Consider the following 27,265-nt stretch of genomic DNA (forward strand, 5'->3'; position numbering starts at 1 on the left):
AAATGGCTGCTTGAGAGAGCCATGGTTCGAAAAGTCATTTAGTTGCTCCATACCATCCTACTTTCGTTGGCTGTTTCCAAACTATAGTGACATAGCTGCTTACTTCCTGTATTTCCTAACATGGGATTTGGCACAGTGGGAAGATTCAGGGGGCTGCGAATGCCTCACCTCTTTGGAGCCAAAGGGCTTATGTCTGTGCTCCGACCTTGGAGCAAGGGAAGGTAGCTATGAGATGTGTCCTCAGGAATACAGTCATAATCCGTACAGCAATGGGATGCTAACTGCCATAAAGCTATAGCAGCAGTTTCTTCAAGGTGTTGACACCATCTCCGGATTCATCTCACAACTGCACTACAGTTGAAAGTGGAACTGCCTTGGCAGATGAACAGCGGGCGCCTCTCACAGGCCTCACTTGGTATGCCAAGCTAGCAGTTGTACTTGAACTTTTTTTTGACATGTTGGCGCGCGTCACCCATAAAAGTGAACATTTGCAGTATATATGCATGCGACTTTTGGCGATGTTTGCAGTCCTGTCAGAAATGGTGAAATAGAACATGCATTTCTAAATTTAATCTCATTGTGAGCAAATTAAAGACAATAGAAGACTATTAGGGTATTAATTGGCTTCGCATGAATTGAAATGCGGCAAGAACGGTTTCATTGTTGCGTGCACTGAGGAGAGGTGGGGGTGAAAGAAGAGCGAGAATAGAGTGATGGCTTCTTTGGGCCTCAGTTCCCTTATCTCTAAGATGTGGCAGTGAGAGTGGTTGACCTCTGACATTAATTTTTACTGTAAATATTACGTGCTTCAAATATTGTGACTAAATCAGATCTTCAAATTTGAGATAAAAGCTATGTGCTTTCAAGTGGCAAATTGTTCGTTTACTTTAATGAATCCAAACTTTTAAAAGTCAAATATTGGATTAATTGCATCATTAATTGGTTCCATTCACCAATTGAAACAAATTGTTTATTAAATTAACTTTCATTTGGTAATATTTAAGTTTGTCATTTAATTAAAATCCCATTATATACATTTAATGACAAAAGGCACACTGATGCAGAGTTAGAGGCATGAGGGAAACATAGGCAATGGGAAGGAGTCAGTTCAACAGGGAAGCAAAAGAGGCTGAATGACTTCACCTTGACTTGTGGGGAATCCGGCTAATGGAGAACCCATTCTAGTGATATTGAACTCTTCCAGTCCAATCTGAGGGAGAAGTACACAGATACTCCTCTAAACCCATGGCCGTTGAGGTCGCCCTGACTCTTGGTGATGCTTTGTGATTCAGAATAGAACTGTGCTCCACCAGGTTTTCAAAAGCTGTCATATTACAGAAGGAGATCACCAGGTCTCTTTACCAAGGCACCTCTGTTTAGACTAAAAGTACCAACCTCTTGATTGGCAGTCAAGTGCAAAGCATTTGTGCTTTCCTTTGGGTGAGCCAACTTTCCCCTTCTGTGGTTTCTTCTACCCAGTGATCCTGATTCCACAAGAGACTGGTCTGTTTCCCAAGAACCCTCCAAGATGGAAAGGCAGCCAACGTGCATGTCTGTTTGCCTGTCTCCCTCCCTCTGAACAATTTTTAATTGAGAATGATTGTTGTTGGTTGTTAGGTGCTCCTGAACCAGTTTTGACTCGTAGGACCTTCTGCACAACAGAAGGGAACACTGCCTGGCCTGGCCTGCGCCTGTGCCTGCGCCATCCTCACACTGTTCTTATACCTGAGCCCATTGTTGCCGCCACTGTGTCTGGCCATCGTGCTGAGGGTCTTCTTGTTTTTTTTTATTGACCCTCCATTTTACTAATCATGATGTCGTTCTCCAGGGACTGGTCTCTCCTGATAACATGTCCAAAGTACATGAGATGAAGTCTCTCCATCCTTGCCTCTAGGGAACACTGTGGCGGTATGTCTTTCCAGATAGATGTGTCTGTTCTTTCGGCAGACCACGGTACTTACAATATTTTTCACCAGCATTATAATCCACACACATCCATTTGCCTTCGATCTTCCTTATTCAGTGTCTAACATTCACATGCGTATGAGGGAAGTGAAAATACCAAGGCTTGGGTCAGGCACATTTTAGTCCTTAAAGTAATATCCTTGCTTTTTAGCTCTTTAAAGAAGTCTTGGCTGCAGATTGACCCAATGCCATGCATCGTTTGATCTCTTGACTGCTGCTTCTATGAGCATTGATTGTGGACCCAAGGAAGACAAAATCCTTGACAACCTCCGTCTTTTCTCCACTTAGCATGATGTTACCTATTGGTCCACTTGTCCCCCTTCTTTTGATTTCTCTTCTTTTTCTGTGGATGACTATCTTCTTCAGGATCAATATGCCCCACTCTTTTAACCAGAGTCCACAGGGCAAGGTTTGAGTGCTCTCTGTCTTTCTTGAAGTTGAGCCCACTCCATTGTTCCTCCTTCTTCAGAGGACTGAAATTCTGAGCACTGACTTTGGGGAAGGCTACAGAGTATTGCGAGGGCTCTAAATCCATTTTTTTGTTTCTACATCGATTCCACTCAGCAAAGTGAAAAGGTTTACTCTCAGACAGAGTGGTTTGAATGTAGATTACTGCTCTGTCCCTATTCAGGCCTGGGCAGGACAGCCGCACCCTCTCGGACTTGCTTGGTGTGTCTTCAGTGGATATTGAAGTTCTAGCCTGGCATACTCATGAGTCCTATACAGAGTGTCTTGGTCGGAGGGTCTCTGAACCGATTGTATAAGAGCGTTTCTATCTCAAATGATGCTCACATTCCAGTCATGGTCCTGGGCCTGCTCATGTACTGCTGCCTGCTATTGGTATAGATTGTTCTGCCAGCAACCATGCTTTCCTAACAGTGTCCCTGGTACTCCCATGTCCTACTTAAGCGTCCATGACTTTGTAAATCCTTGGACACCATTATGCCTCGTGCCAGTTGTCTCCAGCATCTGGATAATGTATCTTTGTTTGTAAAGAAGGCTTTCTGGTAGAAGACCCAGTAAGTAGCCATTTCCAGCAGATACCAAGCCCCTCACTGGACTTAAAAATGAGCAGGAGACTACACCAGGGTGAATTGCTTAGGGTGTTTTGGGTAAATGAAGATAGGAATAATTGGCAGATACAACCAATGCATTTGCGATTGTCCTCCTATGTTCTCAGAAGGCCTTTGGGGATGCACCTGTCTTCGTTGTCTTCCTCCAAGCATCCTAAGTCTTTGAGAATTGACTAGCTGCTGACTTCACCGTTTTTGCTTGTCCCATACTCCTCTGGTATAAGCTCATGTTCCCTGATCATATTCTCAAAGTCCCTATTTCCAAGCAAGGTCACTTTCACAGGTACTGTGAGTTACTACCCAAACCCACTTCCATCTAGTTGATTCCAACTCAAAGCCACACTTATAGGGTCTCTAAGGCTATAAATATTTGTGAGCAGATAGCCTGATCATTTTCCTATGGAGGAGCTGATGGGGTTGAAATGTATCCATCCGTGAGGTTAGCAGTCCAAATGACCAGCCAGCACTGGGAGGTTAGGGCTAACAATGTCTTTTGAGGGGCCCTCATTCATTCCACAAGTTTGTTATTATATATATATATATATATATATATATATATATATATATATATATATATATATATATATATATATATATATATATATATATATATGCTTCAAAAATCAGGTGGATGTAATAGTATTAAAGGATAATGGAAAACATTTCTTATGAACTTGTTGAAGTCTGGTTGTATATTGAAATCAGGAGCCCTTGTGGCATACTGGTTACACTTTAAGATGCTCATCACAAAGTCAGAGGTTCTCCTCAACCTTTGCGCCCCTCACCCCTACTTCCCACCAGCACACGATGTCACTGAGTGAGCTGTGGGACACCTGATGCTGAGGACCTGGTCCTAGCCCTGCACTAAGCCCTTGTGTGGCCTGCAGCTCTGTTCTGAGAGTGGTGGCACAGAAAGTAATGGCAACCTGTCTCTTGTAACAGCATCCCAGCTCCTCACAGACCTCCCCGCCACTCAGGTTTTGGAGGAGGACAAGGGCTTCCACTAGGGCTCTGACTAACTGCAAGTCAAAACTGCAGGGCATCCGTTACCTACAGGGATGCCGTCATGGCAGAGTACCCCTAGTCAGGGACCCCTAGTCAGGGACCAGAGAAGCCACCAAGAAATCATGCTGTCTTTGTAAAGGCCTTCCTCTTGGAGATGGAGGAGTCTGTTGAGATGCAGCCATCATCCGGGTCTTCGCTGGCCTATGAATCTAGGAGGGCGAGGCTTCAAATGAATGTCTATGTAACTTAAAATGCTAACTTAATCATCGAATAAATACCTTCCTGTGTAATACTTCAGCAGAATTTCATTAAGATGTCTTTGACGCGAAGCCAATTTTTGAAGTGAATTGGAACTGGTTTGTGTTTCTTAAATCGGTCTTTCTTTGAAAATAATGAAAAAGTGTTAGAGTCTTGGCTGAATTCCAATGAATGTGAGTCAACTTGTTAAAGTTAAATTTTAATATTTACACATTACATAGTATAATATTTATGCTAGGCAACAGATTGAGAGTGTAGTGCTCAAAATAGGATACACTTTGACTTGGAATTACAGTATGGTAGTCGTTAGACCCACAGGCCTGGGGGTTACCTAATTCTGAGACTGGGGCTGCCGAACAAAAGGTTTTCAAATCTACTCACTGGGATGCACGCAATTGTAGCTTGTCCAAGAGTGCCGGCTGGGTTCCTTACAACACGGATTTCTCAGCTATTGAGTTACTTAGGAGAAAGCCCCGTGGCCACAAGATCATCTCCTACTGTGGAAGATAATGAAGTCGGGGACCTGGCCTGTGTGTGCATGGTCTGGACTGGCACTCAACCAACAACCCCACGGGCGACCCTGCAGTCTAACATCTCTTGATTATTGGAAACGACAGCTGGATGATAGTTGAGTTCCTTTCAAGGCCTTCAGAGCTGAGCGATCGGCTGCCAATATCATGCGGTGTAGTGTCCTCCTGGTGCTCACGCCTGGGCCCTCGAGAGGAAGGGCATGCGCTCACTCGCAAGCCCGTCATAGTCAAGGACAGATGGATCCAGCCAGCCTGGGAGGGTGGGAGTGTCCTGTGGCTAAACTTGCCATTTTGTCTCAAACACGTTATTGAGTAATGGCCTAGAATAGGGGGTCGGGAAACTGCGGCTCGGGGCCCACAGGCAGCTGTTCTGGTGTGGACATGTGGCTCTGACATAAAATGGGAAAAAAGGTTAAAGGTAACAGTGATTTCATTTCTTTGTGAAAATCTATTTATGGCTCTCAAACTATTTTTGAATTGTAGTGAGGGACAGGATTGGCGCTTGTGTCTCAAAAGTTTGCCGGCCCCCAGGCTAGATGGTTTCACTAGATCACTCATTTCTGTGGTCCCTTCTGCTCGGAGATATGTTCAAATGAATTTGCCTCACCCTGATTATGTGGCTGAATGTGCATGCCAGGCACGCGAGCACGCAAACACACACATAAATGCCCCATCAGCAGTCATGGCCCCTTAATAATCAACCAGATCATCAGTGTAAGAGCCCCAAATTGGGCCTACAAGACCACATGGAGACAAATAGAGTCTTCTGGCCAATCAATTGGCCATAGTCACCACCTCCTTATTGACTGAATAACTTGTGGCAGACCATGGGTGTGCCCTGGAGGTCTTCCAAGTTCCTTCTCTCCCAACTAATCCCACACAGTCTGGAATATGACAGCCTTTCCCTTCTAGTGGGTTGCTCTCTAGACTTTGTTGCATTTAGTGTTCAGTGATTTGTGGGCATTTTAAAGGAAACTTCCCCAGCTCATTTTTATCTGTGCAACTTCTTGTTCCAAAAACCACTGGAGGAGGGAATGTCCCCTTCACTTCCTCTTTTGCCTTTTCTCGAACCCACCAAAAAATGAGCCCTGAATGAGGTTACGGAAACCCGAAGAGGGTGTGTGTCGGGTAAGGGGGCAGTGTGAAAGAGCACTAAATTCAGAGTCAGCACACCAGGGCTTCAGTCCAAGTCCTGCCACTGAACAGGTATATAGCATTGGGCCACCCACTTCCTCTCTTAGTACTTGATCTTCCCCATCAAGTTAAATAAGGGAGGGCTTTGATCTGAACACCCTCTGAAGACCCTTTGATTGAAGGTTCCTTTCATGCTCAATTTTCGCCAGTCTTCACGCGCCTGGTTTGAACTACAATCAAGTATTTTGCAGGTGTGGAGTGCATTCCGGGATCATTTTGCTCCTGTGGGAAGAGGTATTGTCATCTCCATTGTGGGCATGTCAGGGAAGCGTCTTATGAATCAATAACATTGATGGCTTAATGTGCAGGGTGTTATAAATGAGCGACTGCAGATACCCCACGATGGTAATATGTAAACATGAGTCCATCTTTGATTGTTTTGCTCGATGGGAATGCAAAAGAGCCAGTGTAGCCCCACTTCTCCCGAGCTGTCACGCATCTAGCGATTTGAAGTAATGTCAATGTCTTCTGTCAATCTCTTCGACTCTTTGCATTTGACTAGAATGCATTTTCAGGGTCACTTTGGGATGGTTATGTTTATTTCATTTCACCGAGTAACAATACCTTCCATTTCTATATAAGTGGGCCCTTTCCTCCCTGGCTCCCTCTCTTGAAGATCTAGCATCTCCTCTTTAATCTTTGGGAGAGCAAAGGCCACATGTCTGGAGCAGTTCCCCTTTGGCAGAGTATTGTCTCAGACAGCCACTGACAGCAGGTTCCCAGCAATCCCTGGAGACACTTCCTGTCAGGAAAAGGCCAGCCTTGGGAGAGCTGAAGTGGCTCTCCAGGATTCAATACCAGGGCAGCTAGGAATGCCATAGGGCTTCAGACTTCAGCCTGTGTTACCCACTGGGCTCTAGCTCAGAGTGAGATGCTTCTTAGAAGAGGCATTCGGAAGTGTTCACCAATCATTCCACGTGTGCATGCATTCACCGAACAAGTGTGAAGCTACACTGTAGGCTTAGGCACTGGGAGGGGAAAGGGAATAAGCTATGGTGCTGGCGGTAGGTAGAATAATACGACCCTCCAAAGATATCCACATTTTAAATCTCCCCAGGCTCTGCTGTGTCACCTTACAAGGCAAAAGGGCGGGGGCGGGAGTGTTGTAGCTGTGATTCAGTTAAGGATCTTGAGATGGGGGATTATCTGATGAACCCAATGTGTTCACAAGAGTGTTTAAAGGGAAAGAGGGAAGAAGGAGGAGCAGTCAGAGAGGAAGTGTGTGTGTGTGTGTGTGTGTGTGTGTGTGTGTGTGTATGAGAGAGAGACTGGAAAAGGCTATGCTGCTGGCCTTCAAGATGGGAAAAGAACCCACAAGCTATGGTATGCTTGCAGCCTCTATCCCAAAAGTTCCCAAACCGAAAACTTACTCAATGCCCACTCTGACAATGAAAAACATTTATTTTATAGTACACAATCCAAGATAAAGTGTGGGCATCTGCTTCTGCAGCCCATGTGGATTGCTCCAGTGCCCCCAGGGAAACACTGCTCTAGAATGTCAAAAAATGCAAGGAAATGGCCTTTTCCATGGAGCCTCTAGTCGCCAGAGTGCCGACACCTTTACTTTAGCCTCATAAGACCCGGTTAGGACTTGTGGCCTCTGGAGATGAAGCTGGTGCTCTCTTGGTGGTATTAGTTGCCACCAATCCCTCTCTGCCTGGTGGCACCCTTCTCCACAACAGAAGGGAGCATGGCAGGTCCTGTACCATCTGCGTGAGGGTGGTTGCGTTCGGACCATCCTTGTTCTGTGTGGTTTATGCTGATCCTCTGCTTTGGCAAACCTGGTGTTGGTGACAATATGTTACAGCAGCAATAGAAAGCCAATACATCACTGTCTCCAGGAGCTCACAGTCTATTTGTGATGAATAGAGTGGGATGAGTGATAGGGAGGAGGACAAAAGGCTGCTAAAACAAGGTGAGCAAGATGATGCAGATGGTGCAAGCCCTGGTGGCCAGGCTGGGTGGAGGATGGGACCCCAAGCAAGGTTTCCTCAAGGAGGTCACAGGGAGCACCTGTCAAAAATACCTGGAAGGTGCATGTACAACTTCGGCACTGCCTGTTACTGTGCCCCTGGGCAGGCCACTCCAGAGGGAGATGGAGAGCCTGGGAGCCTCTATTTGCCTGTAAGGGTGGGTTATGGAGCCTCCATTTGTCTAGAGGAGTGTGTAGAGGTCTCACTGCTCTCAAGGAGTCGATCTCCTGGCCCAACATCCAGGAGTCATCCCATGTGAAAGTGCAGGGGGTGGGCCCCAATTACCGATCTGTATGGAGCCTATATACATGCACCATATGAATATGTGTATGTATAGCTCTCACAGATCCATCTACCGACACACAGCACATATATCAGCATACTATTCACCATCCATTCACTTAGGGACACACTGTGGAATTTGAAACAGCTGAAGCTTGAAGTTGATCATCTCCTTTCTTTCCCGTTTGCGTTAGAGCACACATTACGATGAATGGAAGCAATTATAGGCAGCTTCAATGACGGCAGCATCATTTATTGGAGTATAATTTCTGCAGCCAATCAGTGCACTAAGTAACAATAAATTATGTTAGACTTTCAGTATATGTCGAGCATGTCGGGGGCTATGGATCAATGAGTATCTGATACTTGAAAAGCGTCAGCATTCAATTCTTGTTGAATCTGTAATTAACAAATGAAACTAATCAAAGTAAATTGTTCATTTGACTACATTCTTGTTGTCAAGCCCACTGTATGCTGAGGAAGGCAAGTGGGAAGGGCTGAGCGGGTGTTGGCCTGGGCTCCTCTGTTTCGCCGTACCCATCAATGCACCTGTACTTCTCTCTAAGCCTTTGATTAGTGTGTTGCTCAGACAAAATGGTCCGTCCTTGCAGGATGCTGATTCACCTGGCCCTAGCAGGATGTGTTCATCAAAGAGGACTTAAAGAGTCCTTTGTATTAAAAAACACAGTTTTATTTCTGCTACAGATTGGCTGGCAGTTTTCCAAGAAACCATCAGTAAATTGAGACGGGGGTTCTAAAAGTAATGTGTGAAATGTGCATGAAACAGGTAGGGGGAAAAAAATCTGGCTAGCACCTGATCCTAATCAGAATTCTCTCCAGCTATTTATTACAAGCACCTTGGAAAGAAAACAGGTATAAAGGGCTTCAGCGCGGCCAAGAGCTTCGATTTAAAGACACAGTTATTAGTAGACTCAATGCCACGCTTTCATTTATTCCCTTTCATTTCTGTACCTGAAAAATGCCATCCTCGTGTAAAATGAAATGTACGTTCAGCCTGGAATCATTCCTAGGGTCTTTTGCTAGTTCACAGAAAGGCATGCACAGACACCCACAAGCCATCACACTGTTTGCAATGCTCATTAAAAATATTAGGGAGCACGATGTTTCAGCAAGTACTTAGCATAATTTTGTTTTACTAGTTTACTATGCACCACTGATACTCAATTGAGTTTTTGCATTAATATGCTCATAATATACAGCGCAGTGCCTCCATATGGTGCATTGGGTAGGAGCATATTAAACATATTACACAAACACAGTGCAACACCTCACATATTATTGATCAACAATGCGCCAATTAGACAATACAGCAGTCAGGAAAACAAACACTGGCATATGTGCCCAGGGTCTAAATGAGAATGAGCTTGAGGGGACAAATGAGAATAGAAAAGGGGAGATAATAAAATTGGACCGCACAGATCATAGACTGTAACAATGAACCCAAAGGCACGATGTCTTTTATTGTCCGGAGGTGTAGCACTAAATCCAGTATTGTTAAAGCCTAAGTGGGTTATTAAGTAGACCTAGAAAAATCTCGCCTTCTAGACCAGTGCTGCCCAGGAGATATCTCATGGGAGCCACAAACGCCAGCCAGGCACTGGAGATCCAATGTTCTGGTGCTTGTCATTGTGGGCTGCTGCTGAGTTGACTTCCGGCACATGATGACCCGCATGCACATTCTCCTGATCACTTGCACATCAGACTCTTGTGATCCACACACTTTTCCTTGGCTGCTGCTTTGAAAGTTAATCACCAGGCCTTGCTCTGCAGTCTGCCAGTAGCCTGACATGGGAGCCTTCTCGGACAGACAGGCGGCAACTGCACTGGCTGCCAAGTTATCCCAAGTCTCCTGTGGGGAAGGCGGGGCTTTCCCCAGGGAACCACCACTGTCCTCCAATTTCCTTACAGTTGCATTTTTAAAATGTAAAAGCAAAGGGGTGGAATGAATTTCCATAATGTCTTTTTCTTTCCTTTCTTTCTTTTTTATTAAATTCAACGGATGCTCCCAAATAAAAGGACCCCTTTGTAGGGCAGTGGGTAACTTGCTCGTTGTTGGGCTGTGAACCTCAAGGTTGACAGTTTGAAGCCACCAGAGGCTCCTTGGGGGAAAGATGAAGCTTTCAACTCCCGTAAAGAACTACCCTCTTGGAAATGCCCGGGGGCCACTCTCCCCTGCCCCGTGGGGCCTCGAGGAGTTGGAGGCTAACTCAATGGAAGTGAGGGTGGATGCCAAATGTCACTTTGACTTACAATCGGTGTAAAATGATAAATTATACATGTAGTATTCTTTTTTATACTGCCTTCATCTCTGGGTCTACCCCTCTTGGCCTACAATCCTGTGGACACTCGGCAGGCAGCCTTTGAGGCCTCCGTGTCCTCGTCTGTGACATTGACTGCCAGTAGATTTCTCATGATTGCTGCAAGCCTGTCAACAGACTTTGGGAAATGAAGCTAACTCTCACAACCACTGAGTTGATTCTGACTTGTAGTCACCCTATAGGGCAGGGTAGAATTGCCCCATGGGAGTTTCCAGGACTGTAACTCTTTAAGAGAGTAGAAAGCCTTACCTTGCACCCTCGGAGCGGCTGGTAGAGAAAGCACCCCGCACATTTAAGGGGCCGCTGTCCAAAATGAGGAAGTGATCTTTGAAATCTGGGTAGACGCCAGTGTTGCAATGACATTGGTAAGATGGGATTGCACTGACCTTCCCGATTTCTAGCACTGATTTCTAGCTTGCCTTCTGTGGGGGTTCTCTCCTGGAGAGAAAATCTGCAACAAGACCTTGCATGAGAGGGAACTGAGGCCAACAGTCAGGATAGCTGGTGACCTCATGTAAACACACACTCCTCCCTCCCACCAGAGAGCACATGGTGCCCATGCCAGGCCTCCTGTACTGCTACAGGTAACGTGGTAGTGTGTGCATGTGCGTGTGTATGTAACGTGCTTGCTTATATGTACTGGGCCAATACCCAAGAGTGACTATCATTCTGCTAGAAGAATCCATTGGCTCCACACTAGATGCACCAGATAAGCCTGGCTCTCCTATTAAGTCAACTGTTCTTTCCCCAAGATCTGGAAAAGCTACCCCTCTCTATGCCATATTATTGGACAATTTGTTGTCCAGTCAACCTACTGTGGCAGCATCTGATGCAGGGAACCCCGTGTCTTCAGTGAGCACCTTAGATGGCAAGAAAAATCTGCCACCAAACACTTTCAGAGCGCCTTAAATAGTGATGATGATGACGACAAGTCTGAGCCAGAGCTATCATTTGCTCACCCACAGGACATTATTCTTAATGTTCTTGAATATAAAAATAACACCCTGAAAGTCATTGCCCATTGTTAGTCAGTACCGTTGCACAGGCCAAGAGTGACTACAGGGATTTTACAAGCCTTCACAAGTGTGGGAACCAGATTACTGTATATACTTGAGTATAAGCTGGCCCAAATATCAGCCAAGGCACCTAATTTTACCACTAAAATTGCATAAGAAAATGTTGCTGAAGAACTCAGCTTATACGCGAGTATATACAGTACTATCGCTGATGCCATGTTCCCCCAAGATGAATGTGTTGCTTTAATTTGCCTTGTCACCATCCACCACAGGGTCTCCAAGCATTTGAATCAAACAGACACTGCTCAATAGAACAGAAGGCAACTCTCAGAATAGATTGGTCACAACTTTCTTGTGAGCCTTTTTGACAGCCGCCCTCTGTTGAAGAGAACATGGCACAAATTGCTAATTATTACCCTTTTTAATAAACCTTCGTGCCTCTCCCTTCCTTCCTCCCTCCCCCCGGCTCCTGTGCAATTGTGTTCAGCAAGCATGTTTTCGGTGGGACCATTTCTATTACCGAGTGATTGAGCTCTGATTTACACATCAATTACCCACCTTCACGGAGTTCGGCACGCTCCCCTAGCTGACAGCAATGAAGCATACCAGCGTCGATGCTTTATTTCATACCAGTTTTGGATAACCGAGACTGATAACTAATCATCGCAAGAGACAATGTGCTAAGATACAGGAAACAATAAATGTGCCCCGTTGAAATCTCATCTATGCTTTATGAGCTCACCATTCACGCGCTTATCTCATTCATCCATGTCTTTCTGGAAGGCTCTTGCTCCCACCTGGCTTCACAAGTGAAATGAAGGGTTTACCCTTGAACACAAGGATTAGCAGAGACCGCGTTTTCATTTGCCAGCTTCCCCAAAGAGCAGAAGATCTCTTTTCCCACCACTGTGGGAGACCGAGTTCTCAGAGCCACCCACGGACGCTCGCTCAGTGGGACTGGGCTTGGCTGCATATTTTCAGCTCTTGTCTGTTCTTCCGTGTTCCTCCTGAGGGACTCACTTTAGTGCCACTGGGTGAGCGGTTCCTGGAACCCTCCCGCCCCCACCCCCCTGTTGTGCTGCAGAATGTCAACTAGTCTCATGCTCTAAACTCCACCGGGACAAGCTGCCTGAATTTGCTTCCCACCTCAGCCCCACCTGAGCCTGTTCCTGGGGCCCTTTGGCCACCCTGTGACCTTGAGCACTCCCCTGCATCGCAGTGATCTGTGAATGTTTTGTCTGGAGACCTCATACAGTGTCTTATTTTTGCCCAAGCAGCAGAGATGGTGTCTAGCGTGACGTAACTGTTTGTGGAATAACTAGACAAATTAATGACTACATTAATTAAGAGACTTATCAATGTTTCTCACTGAACTTGGGCAGGGAAAATATGTTTGCCTGTCATTTGTTCATTCAGTTCATAAAAAAATATTGAGAGCTGAACACTGACTGAGATTGGCGCTTTTCCAGATAAATGAGAAGCAGAAATGCCTTCTTTCTCTCTGGTGACAGTTTCATTTAACACAAACCATTCTCTCCGGCAGAGGAGCTAGAGCAGGCAAAGCAGAGAGACCGAACTAGAAAGCCAAAGGCGAGCTGTGTTGGCCTAGAAGAGGGGACTGGACGAGGCAGGAGGTGCAGTAAAAGCGATCCTTCGTAAGGTCCAGGCTGGTTATAATGAGGCCCTGAGTCTCCACTGTGAACTGCATCAGAGAGACATTCTGGGGCCTTGCCTGAGTCCAATCAGGCAAGAGGGAAAAGTAGGACCTGGGGCACAGTCCCAGGGATAAGTCGAAGCAAGACAACAAGCCAGGATTCCATGACAGTTGGCAGAGGGGCTGTGAAGCAGTCTGTGTCCAATGACTGGCTCTGTGCTATGATCCAGCTCTCAGTCTGTGTGTGCCATCCGGCTGTGGACTCTTGGCGAGAGGTAGTGGCCCAAAGGGTAGGCCTTTAGGGGATCTAATTTTCCTGGGTACAAATTAGGGAGTACATGTGGATCAAAGGGTTTAGTGAGACATGAAAATGCTCAGCTGAAAATTGTCCATCATAAGCCTCTTGCGAGGGGCATTCATTTCCTTCATTTCAAAGTAATTAAGAACACCATTTCTGAGTAAAATATTGTTTTAAATGAAGTAGTTAATGTGATTGCTTTGCTTTTGCTAACTGAAAATAGCACAGCGGTTACAAATGCCATTTATGAGAAGCCAAAGGTTTCATTAAGATGCTGACTTGGAAATGAATTCCTGATATTTCATGGGCAGAGAGGGGAAATATTTCCGGAAGCTTTTTTTCTCAGTTTCAAAGGCAGAGTTGTTTTATGTAGCTTGGCTGCAGTAGCAACAGGTACGGGACTGGGGATGTGGCATGGGGTAGAGCTTGCCCCCCTGGGGGCAGGACAAGAAGTAAGGGGTAAGCCTTGGACAGTGGACAAGGGGTAAGCCTTGGACAGTGGGGCAGGCAAGACCATGGTAAGCCAGCCCGGAGTCTGGAGATGGAGGATTAGGAGCAGAATGACTCGACCAATACCACTTGTTGTGCTTAGCTTCCTTGGCACTGGTGCCAGGGCATGGCGCCTCCGTGTAAGACAGACACATGGTCTCCAGCCCTGTGCCATCATCCTGATGGTTGGGGTGTGAAGTTTCTGGTTTGGCTCTTGTCAGTCTGTCTCATGGAGAGCCTCTCTAGTTTTCACTGGCCTTCTACCTGGCACGACTACAGTGTCCTTTTCTAGCTAACAGCCTTTCCGGAAGATGCCAGCGAGCCTAAGCCTTGCCAGCCTTGCTTCTCAGGACCTGCAGCAGGCATCCCACGAACTGAGGCCCACCACAAGCCAGAATACAACCACAGCAGAGAGCACTGTGGAACCATCAGGAATGCTCAAAGCTGATCACGATGGACCCCTGGAACCTTTTGTCCTCATGGAGCTCATATTTGCATTTCCTTGAAGCAGCTCAGTACTTAGAACTAGCAGCTCATTAAAGCGCAGCATTGGCATCATGTGTGATCCGTTTCCAGAGAGCAAAAACGTCCAAATTGGCATTACAGCGTACATGACGAAACACTGGGAGAATGAACAAGAGAGTCATTCAAACAGTTACCTAAAAATGGCCAAGGGAGACAGGGTGTGTGCTGCTGAGAGGAGGAGTGAGAAATACATGATTTTGCTTTTGATCTAGTCTTACCTTGTGAACCTAGGGAAACAGGAGGCATCACTGTAGACACAAATACACGCACCGGAGTCACGATCACACGACATATATGATCTTAGTATGTGGTGTCCATTAAAGACCCCACCTAGTCTTCTGGAAGCGTCTGAGCCCATTCAGTGGTCCATAGGCTTTTGATTCAGCCACATTGGTTATGAAGTGCTTGTCATGCTTTGCTTTGTGTTACCGATGGATTAAAGAATCACGAGGAGTGACAGTGACGTCTCCTGTGTAATGTCTGTCTCAGAACTGAAGTTATTTTGTAAGATTTTTCTATAAAAATGGAAATCAGACATTTAACCTAAGAAAATGTTATGAGAGCTGCAAAGAAATTCAAGGGTGCTTAGATAGCTATTGTGCAATGGCGTCTGGCACGGGGTGTAGGAGGGAGGCGGAGGAGGCTTGTCAAGAGATTGAAGGAGATGCAGGCAGAGTGGCAGCGTTGTAAAGGTATGCCTACCCCATTCCGAGCTGATTAGTAGAGGAGGAGGGGCACTCTTGCTGGGGAGACAGACACCACTCTCAAGGAGATAGGGATATTGGAGCATTTCTCTTAACCAAGGGTCATAGTGTGTGTAGATAAAAGGATTTCATGTGACTGGAGAGATTGCTTTTAAAGTACACGGGAACAGCCTTCTTGAAAGTTGTTGCTATGCTGAGTACTACTGCCAGCAGATGGGAGCCTTTGATTTGCCAGCGGCATGGTCATTCTCTCTCAAAGTGGCATTTCCCTTTAGGATGGACTCCTCGAAAACATGGAACTTCAGTGTCTCCTTAGGCAATTGTTGCTAATAAACTGTCACGTCGATGAGTGTCTCTGTGTGCTTGCTGCTCTGTGCAGTGCTCGGCCTCATACTCCAAGAGTCCTTAGCAGCCAAAACGTTCTGCAGGACGTTCCGATTGTAGACACAGCCCTTGGATCCATTGCGCTCTGCCTGTGTGCCAGCAGAGCGGAGACAGGCCGCTCTGCTCCTCTGACGAATAAATACCCTTCTTCCTGTGCGGATTCTGTACCGACGGTTGTGGCTGTTAAGTGCCATCAAGAGAGTGCCGACTCATAATGACCTCTATGTACAAGAGAACGAAACACTTCCCGGTCCAGTACCATCCTCCAAATTGTTCCTAGGTTTGTGTTAATCAAAATTTTAAAGACCAGTCTTTAGAAAAGGACCTACATATTTCTCACAATATCTGCACTTGACCTTGCTGTCTTGTGCTTAGGAAGGTTGACTGGAGATCAAGAGGCAGTTGTGAAAATATCATAAGAGTTTTCATGGTCTATAATCAGGAAAGGTGCAAGTCAGGGTTGTAACCTATCATTGCACTTGTTCAGTCTGTATACTGAACAAATCATCAGAGAAGCTGGGCTGTATCAAGAAGAATGTGGCAGCACGATGGGAGGAAGGGTGATTATCAACCTGCGATATGCAGATGGCACAACCTTGCTTGCTGGAAGTGAGGAGGACCTGAAACACTTGCTGGTGAAGATCAAGGGTCACAGCCTTCAGTGTGGATTACAACTCAATGTGAAGAAGACCCAAAGCCTCACAACTGGACCAATAGGTACCATCATGGTAAATGGAGAAACGATTGAAGTTGCCAAGGATTTTGCCTTGTTGGGATCCACAATCAATGCTCCTGGAAACAGCAGTCACAGCCTTTGAAACGCACAGGGGCAGTCCTACCCTGCCTTTTGAGCTGAATCACCTTGATGACAGTCCTTACTAGTAACCGTGACAAATGGAAACAGAACAACCTCAATGGAAAACAGAAAAATATTAAAGACTAGAGCAAATTTTAAATGGTTCAAAAGGGAGTGTTACATTTTCAACCTAACTGTGTCTGCCATAATCAACTTCACAATGCTCTGTGTCTGATAAAGCTAGTCACCTCTCTGGACTTGGAAGGTGACTGCCTCATTTTCTCCTATGGAGCAGCTGATGGCTGCAAACTGCTGGCCCTTTAGTGCACAAGCCAAGATATAACCCAACGAACCATCAGGGATTTTCCATGGCTTATGGAAGTATTAGAGTGTGTGCATCATTGTAAAAAGTACACTTGGGAGGGAACCATGTGAGTAAGCATTGACCCATTTCCATAAGACCAAGAGAAATTGGGACTGCCAGATGGGCAGCTAACAGATGTCTAGAGTAAATGCCTGGTGTGTTTTCTCTATTTTTGTTTCCATCTTGATTATTTTTTCATGAGACCCAATGAGAGAGGGGGAAGGAGGGAGAGAGAGAGAATATGAATTTGTGTACAGTTATCAATGAGTTATGCAGTTGAAATATGACCCTAGGAGGTTCTACTGATTTCAATACTATTTTTCAAGTTTCAATTACCGCTTCCTAGCTAGGGCTCCCATGTTTGGCTCCCTGTATGTGTCACATAATTGTGGTCTGTTCTTGGCCTTTCCCACCCCCCCACTTGAGTTCTTATAATTAACATTCTGTCTACATTTAGAGGTTCATTTATATTAGAGAAAACATGTACGTAACATGGGGATGAGCTGAAGAGTATTGAATAGCAGAGTTTTTCTTCTTTTTTTTTTTAACCAACAAAAACCATGTGGAAACTAGAGTGTCAAATTCAAAATAGGATGAGCTATTGGAAAAAAATTACCATTTGGGACATTGGAACATGTAATAAGTATAAATATTTACACATTTTATAGAAGGCAGAAATTCATTCAGGAAAACCCAAAGGAGTGAGTTATGGCCTATGTTTGTCCCTTGGGCAACTTAAATATGTATTTTTTATGCTTTCAAAAAGATATTAGCCATAATGGAGGTGTTTTAGTGCCAATTGGACTAGAGAACAAAGACAGCTGAATTATTTACCTTCTTGTATATCATTAATATAGTAAAGTCTGTATTGGTTAGCCATATTTTTAAGTACATTTGTCATTTTAAAATATCAGTGTTTTTAAAATGTTTCCCCAAGTAGCTTTGTAAGATAACCGACATTAGGTAGAGTAAACAGTGATTATTATACTTCATGAAACATATAAACTAAATATACTTTTTCCATCCTTGCCCTCCCTCTCCTCCCAGCCTCTGATTACAGATGCAGTTAATTTTTACAACCCCTCTAGGTCTGTACATGTCGGTATAAAGAAACTAATGTTTTGTTTTTCTGTACATGAGTCCAAATGAAATTCCTAAAATGTTTCCCTATTGGACATTTTTTCTAGCAAGAGACAAACTCCAAGGAAAGTTGACCAATGGAGTGTCACGGAGACCAATGTTTATTCTCAAGTGAGATGGAAATACAGGTGGTAGAAAGGGCAAATTAGTAGGATTGGGAACACCTGCTTTCTGCCCCTTCATCTTGCCACACACCTATGTACCTTTCTCATCTCTGACCTGAGAGAAGCAAAACGTCAGCCTCACTGGGAGCTAATGAACTTTCTTGCAGTCATTCTCCCCATTCCCTGAGGTTCATTGTCTGACCGCATTACCTGTAGCTTCAAATAATGATACTGGGAGCTACCTGTGTCCAAGCAGAAGTCGAGGGACAAGGACGGGAGAGTGTTTGAAGGAAGAGCAGGAGGAGTTGCTGTCCGGAGGAAGGCTCCGTATCATTTACGGAAACACATGTGATGGTCTTTCTGTGCTCCTCTCTGGGGACAGCTCCCCCTCTCTGGGGTACTGTGGAGTCCTCCTGGATGAGCCAAGGCGGTTACTTTGAATTGCAATTTCTTTCTAAAGACAGGCACAGGTGTGCTGAATAACAGCACACAAGCAAGACTTTGTGGGAGGAGCCTTCCCACCAGGACCCCTTGAATCAGAGGGAGTAGCATAGAGTTAACTGGAACTTGTTCTTCATCCTTTCCTTTCCTTACCTGCTTATGAGATGTTCCCTCTCCCCCCAAAAGAACCTTAAACCAACCTCATTACCCTTCATTCAGTTCCAACCCATAGTGATCCCATAGGACACATTTGAACTGCCCCACAGGGTGGCCTTGTAGGTAATCTTTTTGGAAGCCAGCTTTTCTCCAATTGTGCCACTGGCGGGTTCAATTCCTTCTGGTTAGCCATCGTCTACTTCACCTGCCGTGACTCCAGGACACCTTATCAGCCAAACAGGCATGCTACAAAGGTAGCCTGTCGAGAGAAAAGCCTAAGCTTGGCCATTGGTATACGAAGAGTTTAAACAAACACCACCATAAAAACAAATGGGAACAAATTCACTTCCATCGAGTCAGTGCCGAGTCATAGCAAGCCGCTAGGACAGGATAGAACTGCCCCTGTGGGTTTCCAAGACTGTACGGAGGTAGAAAGCCCTGTCTGTCTCCCTCCAAGTGGCTGGTGATTTCGAACTGCTGGCTTTCCAGTTAGCAGTCCAGTGTGTATCCACTCCGCCACCAGGGCTCCTAAATGAACAGTAGATGGGGTTTTAAGTGCTAGTAGTTTGCATATCCCCATCATACAAATATGTTCATCCCATCAGGGAGGCAAAAATGCAAAGTGAAGCTGTAAAAGCCAGTCACGGAGCAGGGCTCCCCATGCGCAGGGAGCTTCTCAGGTGAACAGCAACCTCGTCTGCCTGTGGATGCGTGGGTTCTTGTACTCAATAGAATGACTCGTTTGGCTTGGGAACGTAAAGCTACATCAAATTGTCAGGGAACAGACATTGGTTTGCCTGCGTCCTCTGTGGGACTCACAGGTTCAAATACAAGCCCCCCGATTGAGAAGGTACTTTCATTGCGAAGATAAAGAGGTCCTCATAATTATAAAGTGCAATAGGTATAACAAGAGGCTAAGTACATAGCTGTGGTTTTAATTAGCTGGCGCTTCAAATGAGTCCTTTTGGTTTCAGTCAGAAATCAGTCATGTTCCATGCTGCGGAAGCCTCAGCGCCATGGAGTTCACGCCTCATTATAGCTCGCTGTGTGTGACGCTTTCAATACCAGGCCTCGCGGGGCGCCAAGGGGGTGGGGGAGGTTGGGGATATTTGGTAGCCTTCCAGAAGCCGTGACACTATGGAGATGGAATTCATTCTAGCCAGAGATGCAAGACTTCACCGTGCTTTGTTATGTGTGCTAATTACACAAGGCAGGTAGGCGTGCAGCAGCGGACACCACTCTGCTCTTCGGCTGCGCCCGTGGAATCGGGGAGCTAATGAACTCCCGCCAGAGCGCCTGAACACGCCGCCGGGGTGGAAACGGCAAGACAGCACTTAATGCTGCCCCTTTGAAGCGTTGTCATGCAAGTTGAAGTACACTTCCTTTTCTGCTCCTGCTTCCTTCGGGGTTTTAATGATACCTTTCCCTCAGAGGAGAAGGAAGAGAGTTTGCGAAGCCGAGCGACCAAAGTGTCTCACTTGTCTTCACGGGAGAATGAAACGTGATCTATGGGCCTGTCATCCCGGGCTGTCAGGTCCGCAGGATGAACTGAGCTCAAAGCCTCACATCTTGCTCTTTGTCGCCGTTCAGAAGCCGGAGACCCTGGCTCTTGTTGGAGGGGAAGTACCCCCGGCTCCCGTGGCTAAGGAAGTAGTTAGGCTCCTGGCCTTCTTTGTGTTAGGGTCTCTTCTCCCAGCTTCACTGTCTGTGACCCACCTCCCACCCCGGACTCCCTCGTGACTTCAATGTTGGTAGATTTGGAGGGCTTGGTCTATACCAAACCTAGATAAGCAGTGTTGAGGTACAAACCTATACCCCGCAATTCAGAGACTGAAGATGACGTGACTCGGCCTAGTTCCACAACCCTCTCCAACAGCTTGGGGCCAGCTTTCACCCTTTTGTGGATATCAAGGAGAGAAGAGGCTGAAAAAGCGAATCTCTGTGAGGGAGAAGTCATGCCTTCCGGTGTGGGCACTAGACACGTTCCTGAGCAGGCTGCCCGGTGCTGTAGGTGGCGGGGGCAGTGGTGAGGTTCCTGGATGCTCCCCTGACAGGGAAACCTTTGCGCAGGCTCAGGAGCGGGGCCCGGCGGGCTTGTGTACCAGATGCTAGGGGTATTGGGAATATGTATCACGCCTCTCAACATCCTCTGTCTGTGGCCACGCTGTTAAAACGGACGACTGACGAGTTGTTGATCCAAAAGAGAAGGCTATCAAAGTCACTTTGAATGTGACAGGTCAAGGAATCCCGGGGAGAAAGGCAGATGATTAAGAGTCGTGGCATCCGCACTCCGTGTGAGTCCATGTCCAGTTAGGTTCTGATTTCCTCAGTTCAGGTGATGATACGTGCAGAAACTGTGCTCCCCAGGATCCGCGCGAGCGTTTGGGAGGTTCTGTAATTCCTTCTGCTCTCATGTTCATTTGCATGTCAACGATCGAGTTAAGTGTGAACATGCTAGTGTTAGCATGGAGAAGGCACCCGACCCTGAGACATCACCTGTGAGACATTTCACATCCATGGATGCCCTTCCAATGTGCCCAGCCTCGACACACTCAGTTTGGGGAAGATGCAAATGAAAAGCAGGAGGAGCGAAATAAAACTAACAAGCAAAATCCAATGGCCTCCCCTGAGGGTGATAGACCACTGTTTCCTTTACCCAGTCTTGCAGCATGACAAAATAATGGTTTTCCTCTAAAAGAAGTGTTTCCTTTGCTGAGATCCAAGGGCCCAGAAAGGACCCGAAGAATGTCCAGAAGCTTCTCCTTGGAGCAGTCAAGAAGGCAGGCAGTCTTTCTGAAAGAGTTGTGGATTCTGATCCCTCCAGGCTCCTCACAGCTCCTTTCTTTGTTAATCATGGGATGCTCCAGCTAGGCCCCTTCCTTTGTAAAGCTTTTCCCCCAAAGGCCAGTCAGCTTGGAGGAAACCATGGAAGAACCCCAAACCACAGCAACCACCACAACCACAAGGAAAATGGGCGATTAAGCAATGTGGTTTGTGCAGAATGTCAAATGCCTCCTTTGAGTCCCCTGTGGATTCCTTTCAAGCAGGCAAACTGAACCCTGACTGTGGGCACAGGGCCAGATTTTTGTTTGTCAGTAGGCCACTCCTACCCCCATTTCCTGTCCTCAGGACTTTGGCATTTGAATTTGGGATCCTAGTAAGGGGTCACACCAGGGAGGGGAGTGGGCAACAGAAAAGTGGGTGAAGGGAGACGTTGGACAGTGTAAGCTATGATGAAATAATAATTTATAAATTATCAAGGCGTCATGAGGGAGCGGGGAGCAGGGGGGGAGGGGAAAATGAGCTTAAGTAGAGAGCAAATTTTTGAGAATGATGATGGCAACAAATGTGCTTGACACAATGGATGTATATATCGATTATGATACGTGTGCGAGCCCCCAATAACATGATTTAAATTTAAAAATGTAAAAAGCTGGCCACACCACCTAATCTTTGGGGAGTGTGAAATGGCCTGCAGTAATCAAGTCTAGGCCAGGGACAGGGAGAAGTGGGCACGGGCATAATTTGGATAAGGCAATCCGTTTTCTTCATGAGACCCAATGTTCCATCCAGTGAGACGAAAGAAAAAGGTGGTGTTGCTTGTTTTCCAGTCTCGCCTCAGTGTTAATTCGCCTTCTGTTCCTTCTTCTAACTCATAACAAACCCCCAGCCCAACCAGTGGTAGTCGGGTCCACTGGGACTCCTGGAAACCCCATGTGTGTCAGAGCGGAATTGCCCCAAACAGTTTAATTTGGGGGAAGTTGATTGTCAGACTTTTCTTGCTAGGTGTTTCTGGGTGGGTTTGATGCGCCAACACTTGGCTGAGCCGTTGAGGGCTTAGCCACATCTACCACCCATGATTTCCTTATTGATAACAAAGGATATGGAAGTGACTTCGCCGACTAATTAATCTTTTGTCTTCTTTTGTCTTTCTCTTTTCTTGTTAGTCACTATGAACAGGACCGTAGTGCGCTTAAAAAAAGGGAATGGGAGCGGAGGAGTCAAGAAGTCCAGCAAGAAGAAGATCTCTTTTCTTCAGGCTTTGACCTTTTTGGGGAGCCCTACAAGGTAGCTGACTATGTATGTCCATTCTCTTTCTAGAACACGGCTACTTGTTGCAATTGTCAATTTTTTAACCGTTTGGAACCCTGGTGGGGGTAGGGGTGGGGGGTTACTCGGGATGCTCCTACATTGGAGATCAGCCGTTTGAAGCCCCCAGCTTCTCCAAGGGAAAAAGATGAGGCTTTCTGCTCCCATAAAGAGTGACAGACTTGGGACCAACCCCACTGGGGCAGTTCTAGCCTGTCCTGTAGGCTTGCTAAGAGTCGGCATTGACTCAGTGGCGTGGGGTGTGACGTTTTCATGGACATTTACTCCTTGAAGGGAGATGATGCTTAACAATGAAATCGATGCATACACTCTGTTGGGGACAATGGCAGGCTCCAGGTCCTTCTGGGAGCACAGTAAGAGTTGAATGCGACTTGGGGGACTTTTCACTGCCTTCACTTTCTCCAGCAAGGAATGTCTGCTTGGCTCTTGCTCGAGCATCCATGATCAGCTCGCAGTCGCTGTAGAGTGACTTCAGAGGTGTTGTCTTTGCCTCAGAACAGCGCTATCCCTTCTGTGTATGGTCATGACTTGCCATTCCCATTGTGGGTTGTGCAGTAGTCCGGCGATTTGAGTGGTCTTTGAAAATCACTGTTCTGGGAGCAAAGAGGAAGCCACGCAGCTTTGCTGCTGGGGAGTGATCCTGGCAAAGGAAATTGCCTCAGCCAGAGGGGGTACCAGAGTGAAGCTGATGTTCCAGTTGTATTTTGACTAGTGTGTGACTCCACGGAGTCTTGACTGCACAGAGATTAAGTGCTTAGCTGCTCACCGAAAGGTTGGTGGTTCAAACCCACTAGCCCCCTCCCAGAAAGAAGGGACAACCTACTTTCTGTAAAAAGTACCACTTCGGAAAGCCACTGGGGCAGTTCCGCTCTGTCCTCACGAGTCACTAAAAGTAGAGATGGACTTTACAGCAATGGATTTGGCTCTGGTTGGCATTGGCTCCACTAATGGTCATGGCGCTAGGTGTCTGCAAGTATCCATTTTCCACTTCTGTTCTATGATGATGTGGGGACTGGGGGTGACTGGGAAGAGATTCTGAGTGAAGCAGTGTATTGAATTGCTGGCAGCTGGTTGGTTTTTATTGCAATGGAGTAGCAATGTAATTTCCTGTAATGAAACAAAACCAATTTAAGAAATAGAACGACAATAGAGAAATTTTCTATTCCAGAGTTGTGATTTTAGAATACCTTGTAAGGGACAATAACTTCCCCAAGAGGAAAGATCTGAATGAGAATAGCATCGGCCTCCTCACAGCTCTGGGTTACAGAGTGAGCTGCTTGCCTTGCTGGCTGTAGTGGGGGTGGAGCCTAGCTACCTGATTCCCTGCATGCAAACAGCGCTTAGTTCCTACAGAACCTTTTCAAGTTTGGGAAGTTGGACAAAAGGGTTGCACTTGGGGCACTGAACCTAGTAGTTTCCAATATGCCAGCCAAACTGTTCTTCTACCCCAGCCCATTTAGTGCACATGCTACTGTTAAATGCTTGGCTTCGGAGAGCTGCTTAGTCTAGTAAAGGCCCACTGTGCGCTTGTCAGTGGAGCCCTGGATCTGTCGTGGAGTAAGTGGTGGACTGTTAATAGCAAGGGAGGTGGTCCGGACTCACCTCTGGAGAAACATGAAGCTGTCTGCTCCTGTAAAGATTTGCAACCTCAGCCACCTCATGAACCCTTCGACTCTGTATTTTGGGTCACTGTGAGTCAGAAGGATGGCAGCAAATTTGTGTTTTGTGTTTAATAGTATGTGCTCATCACTGCCTGAGACAGTACATAAATAAGAATAAGCTCTAGACCCTGTCTTCAAGGAATCCATGGCTCAGGGGCAGAGCTGGAAGGGTGAGGGCCTGGCTACATGGCACTGCTAGACAAAGAGGCAGTGCAGCGCTCAGTGGAAACTTTGCACCCAGGGCAAAGAGCCCGAGGCACTTCTGTACAAGGGGATCCATGGCAAGTGCTACAATTAGGGCTGGACCAGAACAGATGGACATTGTAGAAGGGAAGTGTGGAGAGGAGGTTGGAGGGAGGAAAACTCGAGGCAGAGAAAGAAGCTGTTGATTTTATTAACAGGAATTCATGGCAGGAAAAATGTAAGGGCGAGTAGGTAAGCGGAGGTGAAGGGACTCAGTGTCTGATCAGATGTGGGGAAGGGGGACAGAAAAGACTCCCTAGTTTTTATCTTGAGAAGCCGATAGTATCATTAAGAGCTCTTTCAAGGGGAGGACAGAGTTGGTGAGGAGAGAAAAAAATCCATTCAGCTTTAAGTCTGGTGTATTTGAGATGCCCGTGGGCTCTCAAGGGAGGAAAGTTCAGTAGCAGTGATATTTGGATCGGCAACTCGTGACAGTGATCCAAAGAGAAATGGAGGTGTGCACCTACTGGTGATGGCAGCGGAAGCGGGGAGAGTGGATACGGGAACTGAGTCAGAGTCTGAAGTAAGAAGAGGGCACCTCACAGGTCCTGGGGAGTAGCAGCGTTAAGTGCTAATGGAGGAAGTCAGGGAAGGCCATTTGCAAACATCTTCAGTGAGGTGGCGTGCGAACCAGGAGACAATTGCAAAGAGATTTTATGGAAAAGAGATGTTCCAGTTCCATGTGCGGGAGAGGTCAGAAGAGGGAAGGGGTGGAATGTGGTTTGGGAACTGGCAGGTAGGGAATATGATTGATGTTAAGGAGAACGGTTTTATGTGATGATTGTGAGGCATGAGGAAGTCAGAGAGAGCAATTGGAAAGTGGCCAAGTCAGGAATGAGAAGCCCTGACTGTGGACTTCATCTTTTGGGACAGAGGGAAGAAGGAAAAAAGGTGTGCATGAGCCAAAGTCTCTGTAAGTGAGAGAAACTGGAACCTGTTTATAAGTTGATGGTATGGAACCCTTATCAATGGAAAAGAAAGAGCCAAACTCACTGCCATCAACCCCATTCTGACTCCTGGCAACCCAACAGGACAGAATAGAGAGCTGCTCCTGTGGGTTTCTAAGACTGTCACTCTTGGTGGCCTCGCCTTTCTCCTGGTGAGTGGCTGGTGGTTTCAAATTGCCAACTGTGTGGCTCCTGGGTGGAAAGAAAAGGAAACAAGAAAAGAGGGGGAAAATATAGAAAAGGAAATAAGAAGAGAGGGGAAAATATATAGGCAAGAGAGAAAAGTGATAATAAATAGTAGCCCCAGAGATGAGAAAACACAAAATCTAGCACATGTGAAGAGTACTGGGACCTGTGAAGGAAGACTGGATTGGACATGAGGACAACCACCCAGAGGAGAAAAGATGGGAGATTGATGGGCAGTGGGAGAAATTGAAGCCAGATGATGTGGAGAAATTGAAAGGTAAGAGAAGCCCAGTCTCTTTTGGAGGCAATAGAGGAACAATCAGATAAGTTTTCTATCTTAACTTTGGATGGATTCGAATAATGGGCTTTACTCAAAGGGGTTATTCTTCAAGTTCAACATCTACCCCGTCCTTCTGCGGAGCCGTTACTTTATCCCCCTTTGCACGTGGGGCCGCAATCCAGAAGGCCAAGCGAGTCAGTGGTTTATAAACTAGCCACGAGCCTCTGTCCTTAGGTTTCCAATCACTATTGCCTTTTCCTGACACAAAAAGAGCAGTGCTGATCTCTCATTTTCCCGGCGGATTTTCTTTCTCTTCTTTAAATGTCCTTGACCACTCTTAGAATGAAATGGATGTGGACCATCCTCAGATTTGGTTGGTAGTACGACACTTTGGGGGGGCTATTATAACATAACTTTCAAATCTGACTTTGTGCTATGATATAGGAAAGGACATCTTAGCACTAGAAAAATCTGAAGTCTCTGGACTTTTCTAGGGTTGAGTGGAAAGATTGAATGGGAGGAGAAACTGACATATACCAAAGGCCTACTGTGCAGTGCTTCTACGCTCATTTAGTCCTGCTGACAACTTTACGGAGTAAGCATTTTCCTCATGCTTGCCACGAGGAATGCAAGGCTCAGCAAGGTGAGGTAGTAAGTTGTGAAAATTGACATTGCACCCAGTTCTATAGGGTTCCCTGTCTGTAAGAAGAACCAGTTTATCCTGTATATATGAAGTCTAGAGACTTGATCCACTTACCTACTTACTTTGTGACTTTGGGGAAGAAATCTAATTTCTCTGAATCATTGCTTCCTCCTCTCTAAACTGGAAAATTCTGACTCACAATCACATGCAGCATTTAATAGCTCTTCATAGCTCCATAAGCACAAGGAGGCTAAGGTACAGGGAGGCTAAGTGAAGCTTGCCCACGGTCATTGAGGCTGAGGTAGATAGAGAACACATTGCAGCCATTGCTGCTTGGAGGACTCCCAACTGGAGAGACATTACTTGGGATTTTGGGATGTGCTATATAAATTTTAGATATTTTTATCATCATGATAATTAGATTATAGTGGAAAATGGCCATTTTTAGCAAGAGTACCTGTACCAAGATGAGAATTGGGACAAAGAAACAACCCACCTGCTAAAC

The 27,265-nt window shown here is 46.2% G+C and overlaps 1 protein-coding gene across 8 annotated transcripts in view; it reads left to right on the top strand.

The window, feature by feature from the left end:
* The window catches only part of AFF2 (ALF transcription elongation factor 2), a 599,454-nt gene that overhangs the window by 149,906 nt on the left and 422,283 nt on the right, over positions 1-27,265 (top strand). For 4 of the 8 annotated variants that reach the window (XM_075539353.1, XM_075539355.1, XM_075539357.1 and 1 more), the window contains exon 2: positions 22,638-22,770. In XM_075539353.1, coding sequence (XP_075395468.1) covers positions 22,638-22,770 — 133 coding nt within the window. The remainder of the gene's footprint in view (positions 1-22,637; positions 22,771-27,265) is intronic. The other 4 variants (XM_075539354.1, XM_075539356.1, XM_075539358.1 and 1 more) reach the window with 1 other exon arrangement.

The sequence above is a fragment of the Tenrec ecaudatus genome, chromosome X (genome assembly GCF_050624435.1).
Source record: "Tenrec ecaudatus isolate mTenEca1 chromosome X, mTenEca1.hap1, whole genome shotgun sequence".
NCBI lineage: Eukaryota > Metazoa > Chordata > Mammalia > Afrosoricida > Tenrecidae > Tenrec > Tenrec ecaudatus.